The sequence below is a fragment of the Mirounga angustirostris genome, unplaced genomic scaffold (genome assembly GCF_029215605.1).
Source record: "Mirounga angustirostris isolate CCGP_5_RB_7025 unplaced genomic scaffold, mMirAng1.0.hap1 SCAF_4, whole genome shotgun sequence".
In the NCBI taxonomy this organism is placed as follows: Eukaryota; Metazoa; Chordata; class Mammalia; order Carnivora; family Phocidae; genus Mirounga; species Mirounga angustirostris.
The window spans coordinates 128,275,896-128,285,861 of NW_026991712.1; the positions used below are offsets into that span (position 1 = coordinate 128,275,896).

The 9,966-nt window shown below is 37.2% G+C and overlaps 1 protein-coding gene across 1 annotated transcript; it reads right to left on the minus strand.

Moving 5' to 3' along the window:
* Positions 1–6,467: 6,467 nt before the first annotated feature.
* Positions 6,468–9,610, minus strand: LOC135364162 (matrin-3-like). The gene has a single exon (XM_064588971.1). The coding sequence runs from the start codon at positions 9,539–9,541 to the stop codon at positions 6,857–6,859; it is 2,685 nt and encodes an 894-aa protein (XP_064445041.1). The 5' UTR covers positions 9,542–9,610; the 3' UTR covers positions 6,468–6,856.
* Positions 9,611–9,966: the final 356 nt, after the last annotated feature.

The following is a 9,966-nucleotide window of genomic DNA, read 5'->3' on the forward strand; positions in this document are numbered from 1 at the left end:
GGGGGGGGGGAAGCTTTAATTTTATTTGATAATGACAAATTGCTTTTCAAGGTAGTTGTATAAATTTACCCTCTTGCTAGCAGGATAGATGAGAATTTCTGCCATTCTATATTGTCAAGTATCTTATTTTTTGCCAGTGTTAAATGGTATCTCATTGTGGTCTAAATTTGCATTTTCCTGATTATTAAGATTGATCAACTTTTTATGTGTGCGTTAACAAATTTTTATTCATCTTTGAGGGGAGAATACTTGTTTATGTCTTAATTTTTTTTTTTTATTTGAGTATAGTTGACACACAATGTTACATTAGTTTCAGGTGTACAACATAGTGATTCGGCATCTCTGTACAGTGTTCTGTCTAAGAAATTCTTTTCTGTCCAAATGCATGAAGCATGCTTTTGTCTTGCCTCCAAAGTTTTAAGATTATGCCTTTAACATTTAAGTTTTAATTCATCTGTAATTGATATTAATGTATGGTGGAGATTATTTTTCTTCCTAGTGGATAACTAATTGTCTCAGTATTATTTGTTAGAAAGTTCTCCTTCCCCCCAATGTTCTGTATGACTCTCTTTTTTAAGATTTATTTATTTATGAGAGAGAGAGAGAGAGAGAGAGAGAGCTTGAGCAGGGGGAGAGGCAGAGGGAAGAGAGAGAGCATCTCAAGCTGACTCCCCACTTAGCGGGGAACTTGATGCCGGGTTCGATCTCATGACCCTGAGATCATGACCTGAGCTGAAATCAAGAGTTGGATGCTTTAGTGACTGAGCCACCCAGGCGCCCCTAACTCTTTATTAGATGTTCATATCTGAATCAATCTATTTGGGTGGGGAGATTCTATTCTATCAGTCAATTTATCTATTTTTTTGCAATAGCAAACATACTTCTTCAAAATTTTTTTTTCATTTTAAAGATCTTATTTATTTGAGAGAGAGAGAGAGAGTATGAGCCAGCAGGGAGGGGTATAGGGGGAGGGATAAACAGACTCCCCACTGAGCGACTCCCCACTGAGCAGGGAGCCTGATTCAGGGCTGGATCCCAGGACGCCAGGATCATGACCTAAGGCCGAGGGCAGATGTTTAACCAGCTGCAACAAACATACTTAACTTCTATAGCTTTATAATGTCTTGATATATAATAGCACAAATTTCCACCTATTCTTTCTCAGGTATGTGAGATATTCTTGGGCTTCATGCTCTTTCATAAATTTTAGAATCCTTCCAAAGCCTTGTTGAGATGCTTATTGAAATTGTATTGAATTTATTGATAAAATTGGGTGAGAATTGCCATCTTTTTTTTTTAAGATTTTATTTATTTATTTGATAGAGACACAGCGAGAGAGGGAACGCAAGCAGGGGGAGTGGGAGAGGGAGAAGCAGGCTTCCTGAGGAGCAGGGAGCCTGATGTGAGGCTCAATCCCAGGACTCTGGGATCATGACCTGAGCAGAAGGCAGACGCTTAACGACTGAGCCACCCAGGCGCCCCGAGAATTGCCATCTTTATGATATTGAGTCTCTTTATCCCCATGAACATCATATGTTTTTATTAACTTAGGTCTTCCCAATGTCTTATCTTTGCTTATATAAATGTTATCTTTTTAAATTAGCATTTTCTGTTACTTGTGTGTGGAAATGCAGTTGATATTTACAGAATGATCACAGGTTCAATTACTATGCTAAACTTTCTTATTGATTATAATCATTTATCTATGGATTCTTTTTGTTTTCTAAACAGACAATATCATCATCTGCAAATATATACAATTTTGTTTTCTCTTTTCCAATAATCATAAGCCTTTATTTCCTTTTTATATTTGCTCTGCTGGTTAGGATGTCAGTTAAGTGTTCAATATAAGCAATGATCATGGATACCACTGTTCTTTATTTTAAAGGGAATGCTTCTAAGATTTTATCATTAAGGGTGAGTTTGCTGTAGATTTTTTGGTAGATAACTATTATTGAATTAAGAAAATCAACTTTTATTCCTTGTTTGCTAAAATTTTAAAAAATTATAAATGCATGTTTATTTTTATTCTTTTTTCAGAATCTATTCAGATGATCATATGATTTTCTCCTTTAATTGCTTTTTGTAGAAATCTCATTTATGAATTTTTCTATTTTTTTTAAAGATTTTTTATTTTTTCATTTGAGAGAGAGTGAGTGAGCTATGAGCAGAGGTGAAGGGCAGAGGGAGAATCAGTCTCTGTGCTGAGCAGGGAGCCCAACGTGGGGGTCGATCTCAGGACCCGGGATTATGACCTGAGCTGAAGGCAGATGCTTAATCGACTAAGCCACTCAGGCACTCCTAAATTTTTCTATTTTTAACCATCCTTTCACTCCTGGTCACAGTCTTTTTTCTGTATTTGTAGATTTATTTTATAAATATTTAATTTGGAATTTTTGTATCTATATGTGTGATAGAGAATAAAGTTTTCCTTTTATAAATTGACTTGTGTACTTTTAGAATCAAGATTATACTAGGTTATGCTGGGTCATACATGGAGTTTGGGAGTATTTTCTTATATTTTGTTCTTTGGAAACTTTTGGATATTGAAATGTGTTCCTCAAAACTTTGGTAGAAATTGCCTGTAAAATACTCTGAGTCTTGGGGCACCTGGGTGGCTCACTCGGTTAAGGGCGTCTCTTGATTTGAGCTCAGGTCATGATCTCAGGGTCCTGGGATGGAGCCCCGCATTAGGCTCAGCCGTCAGGGCAGAGTTTGCTTGAAATTCTATCCCTCTGCCCTACCCCACCACCCCACTTATGCTCTCTCTCTCTCTAAAATAAAGAAAATCTTTAAAAAAAATAATGAGTCTTTTTAAAAATACAGATCTTTGACTAGTCATTTAAATGCCTTAATAGTTACTCTTCTAGCTTCCTATTAAATCAGTTAGAATTGTTCATAGTATTTTATTATCTTTTTTTTTAAAAGATTTTATTTATTTATTTGACAGAGAGAGACACAGCGAGAGAGGAGATACAAGCAGGGGGAGGGGGAGAGGGAGAAGCAGGCTTCCCGCGGAGCAGGGAGCCCGATGCGGGGCTCGATCCCAGGACCCTGGGACCATGACCTGAGCCGAAGGCAGACGCTTAACGACTGAGCCACCCAGGCGCCCCGTATTTTATTATCTTTTAAGCCTACTCTATATATGTAATTATATATCGCTTTCAAACTGAATATTATTTATTTGTGTTTCCTTTTTCTTGATCATATCAACTAGAGTTCTCTTAAATTTTCTAGCCTTTTCAGAGGCAAGTTTTTTTTCTGTTTATTTAAAATTTTATCTTTATTTACTTTATTTTATTGGAGTTTATTCTGTTGTTTTCTGATTTTTTTCAGTAGGAGGCTTTACCCATTAATTTTTAGCTTTTTTTCTTTTCTAATTTAAGCATTTAAGGCTACAGATTTAGATTAAACCATAGAAAACTGCAAAGATTGGACTGCTATTGATTTACAGAAGATGGCAAACTTAATGTTTCCATCAAAGTATTGTTTTCATAATGCCCACAACTTTCAATATGCAAATTTTATTAATCAGAGCCAAGTTTTAAAATTTTTATCATGATTTTTTTGATTCATGAGTTATTTAAAACGTGGGATTATACACATATGCTTTAAATATCCAATCTTATGGAGATTTAAAACTATTTTTTTCTGATATATGTTAACTTCTGAGTTGCATTATATTAGGAGAATGTGGACTGTGTTAAAGAAAATAATTATTCAAAACTTTAATTAAAGACAGGAAGACTTTATTCAAGAAGGGGCAAACTGCAATGGGCTTTTGCAATAAGGGACAGAGATTGGACTCAACTCTGAATACAGACAGGGACAAGTGGGAATTTATAGCCAAGGAGCAGGGCAGGGATCAGTGGATGCATTACTAAGAAGTAAGGGGGATCCTTGCTAAACCAACTTGACAGGATTCTTGCTGAAGTCAGGCTAAGGTGATCAGATATCAGAGGTGGAGGATTCTTGCTAAATTGACCCAGCAGCATTCTTGCTAAAACTGGACCAAGTGGGCCAAGGGCAGAGCCCAAGGTGTGGGCCTGTAGGAGAAGAGGGCTCAGAGGATCTTGGTAAAGGAGAGGGTCTTTGTTAGGGAGTGAGCCCAACCAATCTCTCTCCCCTACTGCACAACTCCACTGCAGTAGCCTTGAAACAAGTCTTCCTTACTTTCTTGAACAATTGCTGTGAGTAATTTTTTTCTTTAGCCACTCTATGATCAATTTGTTAAATTTGTAGAAATTTGCATTATGGCTTTATAAGTGATTATGTTTTGAAAATGTTTCATTGGAGAATGTTTTGTGATGGTTAAAAACAGACACTAGAATGAGATTATATAGGGTCAGATCTCAGTTTTGCACTTGTAGACCTTTCTCATAGCAGTTTTATGAAGATTGAATGAATTCATTTATACTTGTACCTATAATAATCCTGGGCACATGGGTGCCTGGGTGGCTCAGTCGTTAAGCGTCTGCCTTCGGCTCAGGTCATGATCTCAGGGTCCTGGGATCGAGTCCCCACATCGGGCTCCCTGCTCGGCGGGAAGCCTGCTTCTCCCTCTCCCACTCCCCCTGCTTGTGTTCCTGCTCTCGCTCTCTCTCTCTCTGTCAAATGAATAAATAAAATCTTAAAAAAAAAAAAAAAATCCTGGGCACATAATAATCACTCAGTAAAGAAATTAGCTGGATTGTGATGATTGTAAAAAGAAGGTGTTCTTCAATTGTTAAGTGTAGGAGTATACACACATACACACACATATATATATGTACATGTACAAATGTATACACGCATTGTATATATAATAAAAATAACATATACATCTATATATATACCTTCATACTCATTAACTGAGTTGTTCAAATCATATATAGCTTATTTTGTGGTTTTTGTGTGCTTGACCAAGCAATAATTGAAGCACATGGAAATCTTCTAATATATATATTATCTAATAATATATGTATCTTCTAGTACATGTAATTATATAACTAACCTAACTTTCTTTTGGGTAATATTAAAACTTAAAATTTTCAATCTTTCTATGTCCTTGAGTTTTAGGTATGTCTCTTATAAACAGTGTCATTGTATAATGCATAATAAAAAAATATCCAATTAACACTCTAACTGGCAAACTTAGTTCAATTACATTTATCATGATTAATTATATAGTCTTGTTTTTCCTTCTTCGTGCTCTTTATCTGTTCCTTTTTCCTCCACTTTTTTTTCTCTTCCCTTTTATTTTGGTGTGTGGCTAAACTTTTAAATTAATTTGCTTGTTTTCTCCATGAACTTCAGTGGTTTTTGTGTAAGGCTGATATAGCACCTTTCTTATTTAAATATATGGAGGTGCTTGTTGTTGTTGTTGTTGTCATCACAGGGACTGGACTGGGTGCTTCTAGTATTTGGAAGGCAGAGTTTGAGGATGCTGGGTATCTTGAAATGGGCAGGACAGTTCTGCGCAGGAGCAATTGTTTCATACAAAATACCATTTGCACTTTCTTTGAGAAAACTTGCTCTACTGGTTTGAAACTTATATACTATTTCTATCCTTCTACTTACCCTTGAAATGTTACCACAGACACTTAATCTAAAATAATTTAAGAACTTAATTCCCTCTTCAACAATTCAAGGATCCTACATTTGTACTCTAATTAATCTTCTTATGTTATATATGCTATTGTCCAGAATTTTAGTTTTGCCATTTTAAATTTTGAACCCCAGAGATTACGTATTATTATCATTATCATTATTTTATGTTGATGATGTTTGTTTATAGCAAAATTTCCCAGTATCACTGCCTCCTATTCTTTCTTTTCTTTTTTTTTTTGGTTAACATTCCAAACATGTATAACCAATGAACATGGCCTAGGTTTTTTTTTATTGGTATTCACTTCAGAAACTTGAACCCACAGATATAAGCAGTATATTACCAGAAAGTTACAAGTAAATACAGATTATACATGCAAATTTCTGTTCACAAAGGTCACATGTGCAGGTATATGAATTAGAAGCGTGCGTCTAGATTATGGCCAAACTGTTTTTAAAATGCAGAAATGTAAAATTACATCTTGAAATATGAAGAGATGGTCTACACACTTCAAAAATCAAATGTTGCTTATACCAGATGTATGACAGTTACAGGATTCAAGTGACAAGCAATAAGATCTCAAGAAATTAATACTGCTCAAAGAGAACGGGAATATTTTTACATTTCACTGAAAATACATTGACTACTAGAATACGAAATCTAGCAGGAACTTAGGGGAAAAAATTACAAAAATCTAAAGCCAATTACTTAGTATTTCTTATTACCTAAGCAACAGCATAACTTTAAAAGAAAACTGCACCTGCTTTTTAATTGCCAATCTCATATTAATGAAGATCTCCAAATAAAAAGCAACCCAAAAAGCTTCAAACTCCAAATGAAAAGTCTGCAAGGCTCAGGTTAAAATGTGGAATGTTTCAGATGAAAGTAATAAAAATACAATTGGTTTTGTTCTTTATTGAATGGAATCAAAAGTTTTGACATTTCTTTGAAGCTTGGAACTAAATTTCATTTGTCTGAATGATTCTACATCTTTTTTCTTAGTGGTGCAAGTTGTCTTAAGTAGCGAGTCAGTCTATACAAAGTACTTCGGTCTGTTACCATTCTGATAAAACAAAAACAATTCTTCATTAACTTAACCGTATATGTATTTTTGCTGTAACACTTAACACATGAACAGACATCTATTATTTTTCCACTAAAACAAAAGAGTACAATAGTTTTCTTCTATTAGTATTATATTTAAAAAAGGTTAACATTAAAAACAAAGAACCATTATTTTCTTTGAAATCGTTAAGCTTCTTGCACATCTTAAGCTTCCTTCTTCTGCCTGCGTTCTTCTGCCAATTTATTCAGAAATTTCTTTAATTTCTGATAATGAGGAAGGCTGCTGCAAGGAGTATTCTTTGCAACTTCTTCATTTGTATAAAAGAGTGAACACAGCTTACAGTAAAACCCTGTTTTAGGTATCACATAGTCAACAGGAACATTGGGCTGATATGGTCCAATTCTATACTCATCTGGGATTGTATAGTCTTCCTTGTTTTCATCACTTTGGCCATCTGCATTTTCACTTGTATCTTTGTTGGGATCATCAGCGTTCTCAGCAGGTTCAGCGCCTGGTTCTGTATTTTGCTCATTTTTAATTCCATTTTCCAGCGCTGCTTCGTTTTCCTGATCAAGTTCCTCGATCTTGTCCACCTTAATTTCAACCAAACCATCATTTTTGTCACCAGATTTAAATGCCATGCCCGATTTACGAAGTTTCTGAAGTTCCGAATCTTCCTCATCACCAACCTCATCTAGAGTGACAAAACCTTCCATACTCCCTGGGAAATGACGCTTTTTTAGCTTTTTCTTTGCAGCTGCCGAAGCACTGGCATTTCCATCTTTTTTCACAGCTTTGTCCGAAGGTTCCTTTTTCCCATCAGAAGCCACATCACCTAAATTAGCAAGATCTGTCTCATCTCCCACTGAACTGCCACTTTCTAGCAGTGCTGCTGCTGCTTCTTCATCTACAAGTAGCTCATCTTCAGATTCAAGAAGCATGTTAGGTTCTGGCTCAGCTTGGTCATCCTTTGTATCTTTTTCACCATCTTCACCTGACTTCTCTTCTTGTTCTTTACCTTCAGTTGTACTTTCAGTCTTCTGGGAACCAACAGTCTTGGATTTCTTACCGCTTGGAGATTCTTTGCCATCTGGAGAATAAGATCTTTTCCGAGATTTATCTTTTTTCAGTAAGTCAATGCCTCTGTTGGGAATCCTCAGTACCAATTTTTTATATTTTTCAGACAAGTCTACTTTCACACATCTCCCCTGAAACCAAAGGGCCTTTTTCAAACAGTGGTCAACCATTGCCATTGCATCTTCCCTGGTCTCCATCTCAATAAAGGCCTGACTTTTCATCCTCATCAGTATATAATTTTTTATTTTTCCATAAGGCTCAGCAAGCTTGAGAACTGCACTGTCAGAATAGCCAGAATGAGGTAAATTGCTGAGATGTATCACACGTCCAAGCTCTTGCTTTTGATCAAACTTCTGGTCTGGCTTCCCCTCAGGTTTCTTTATTCTTTTATACTTCTGTGATAAATGAACTCTCACTGGCTTGCCAAATACTAATGCCGGTGTGGTTGTATAATAATCCACTGCAGCTTGAGCATCCTCTGTAGTTGCCATTTCAATAAATGCCTCATTAATTTTATTTAGAATCAGATGATTTGAAATGACTCCAAACAGTTCCACCAGCTGTAATAGTTGATATCTCAAGTTTTTCCCTCGCTGAAAATCCATGATGTGAACAACTCTACTTGTTTCCACTCTGCCTTTCTGCATGTGTCTTGGTCCTTGCAGGTTCCCATTTCCAGCACCCAGATTTCCTCTTGGTCCAACTGCTGGTCCCCCAAGATGAAATGAGGGAGGTGGAGGTCCCAGAATTCCTGGTGCTGGGTTTGTAGACTGCTGCAGCATGAATGGATCACCCATTGTGTGTCCTGTATCATTGTCAGGATTCCATTCTGGGTAGATTTCAAGAAGAAGCTGGCATCGACGACTGTGACTTGCTCCATTGATATGTTGACTCCACTCCTTATTAGAATGAACTGGCAAATCACATATAGAGCACAGATGGGGATAACCCTTCGGTAAGAGTCCATGGAAGTCTTCAATATTGCTACTTGGAGGAGCGCCCCTCTTTTTCTCAAAGAGAGATCTCTCTTGTAAGGGGCCAGGACCACGTCCCATTTTCTCATATTCACTGTCAAATTTATGATAGTTATGCGAGGTCTCACCAAAAAAAGAATCATCCCTACACCTTTCTCCATCTCTTAATCTGTCATCTTCATAATCCATTCTGTCATAATAACCAGATTCTTGAGAACGACTTCCATGGTCATAATCAAGCACTGGGTTGAGACTAGGACCACGATCATCAAAACTATCTCTTCTAAAGTGCCTTTTTTTCCCCCAATCATCCCTAGGTACTCTGTATGGTGGTTCCCGTGTAGCAGATCTGCCATCTCTACCATAACTCAATGTAGGGCCTTCTTCGGTTCTCCTCCTTTTAAGCTGTAGAAGGATTTGGGGCAAATTCTCAGGAGTAATCTTGTCCTCTGGATAACGACTCAGTTCATCTAAGTCTCTAGCAGACAGACCAAAGCTGGCCAAAATGTTACTGGCCTGGTCTGCATCTCCACGGTGTTGAGAAGACAAAGGGAGTGGACCTCTACTTCCACTGTTAAATATAGACTGCAAATTATGGGAAGAAGTACTAGCAGAAGACAGTGCACTATGAACTCCTTGTTGATTCAATGAAGAACTCATTCCAAGATTCATTAAACTAGCAAGGCGTGCAGTACCCTGGTTCATCCTTCCAAGAGATGCTGGCATACTTAAAGACTGGGTAGCAGCCGCAAGAAGGCCTATTCCTGCTGCAGACAGGTCATGCCCATGACCCTGCGAATCCCTACCGAGAGATGACTGCTGGAATGACTTGGACATTGTAGAACTATCTCTTGTCTAGTTTGTAGACTTAAAAAAAATTTTTTTTTTAAAGAAGGCCAAAAAGAAAGCTCAAACTAACAAACTAGGTTAACTTTGCTTCAAAAAATGGTAGCACCAAGAAAAAGGATCAATAAGGACTGTAGAATCTTCTTCAAGCTGAGAACCAGCAGACAACTCTTAAGGAAAGGGAGAGGGAAAAGGAGAGGTAGCTCTCTCCTAGCTTGCGGGACGCGGAGGCTCCCACAACCCCCCGCAGCAACGGCCGCCTCCCATTCTTTCTTAAATCTCAGAGTTTTCTTCAGGGATTATTTCCTTGCTTCCTGAAATTCTTTTAATGAAGGACTATTGCCAGTAAATTCAGATGCCCTTTATCTGAAAATGTCTTTGTTTGGCCCTATTTATTTACTGCTGACTCCCAAATT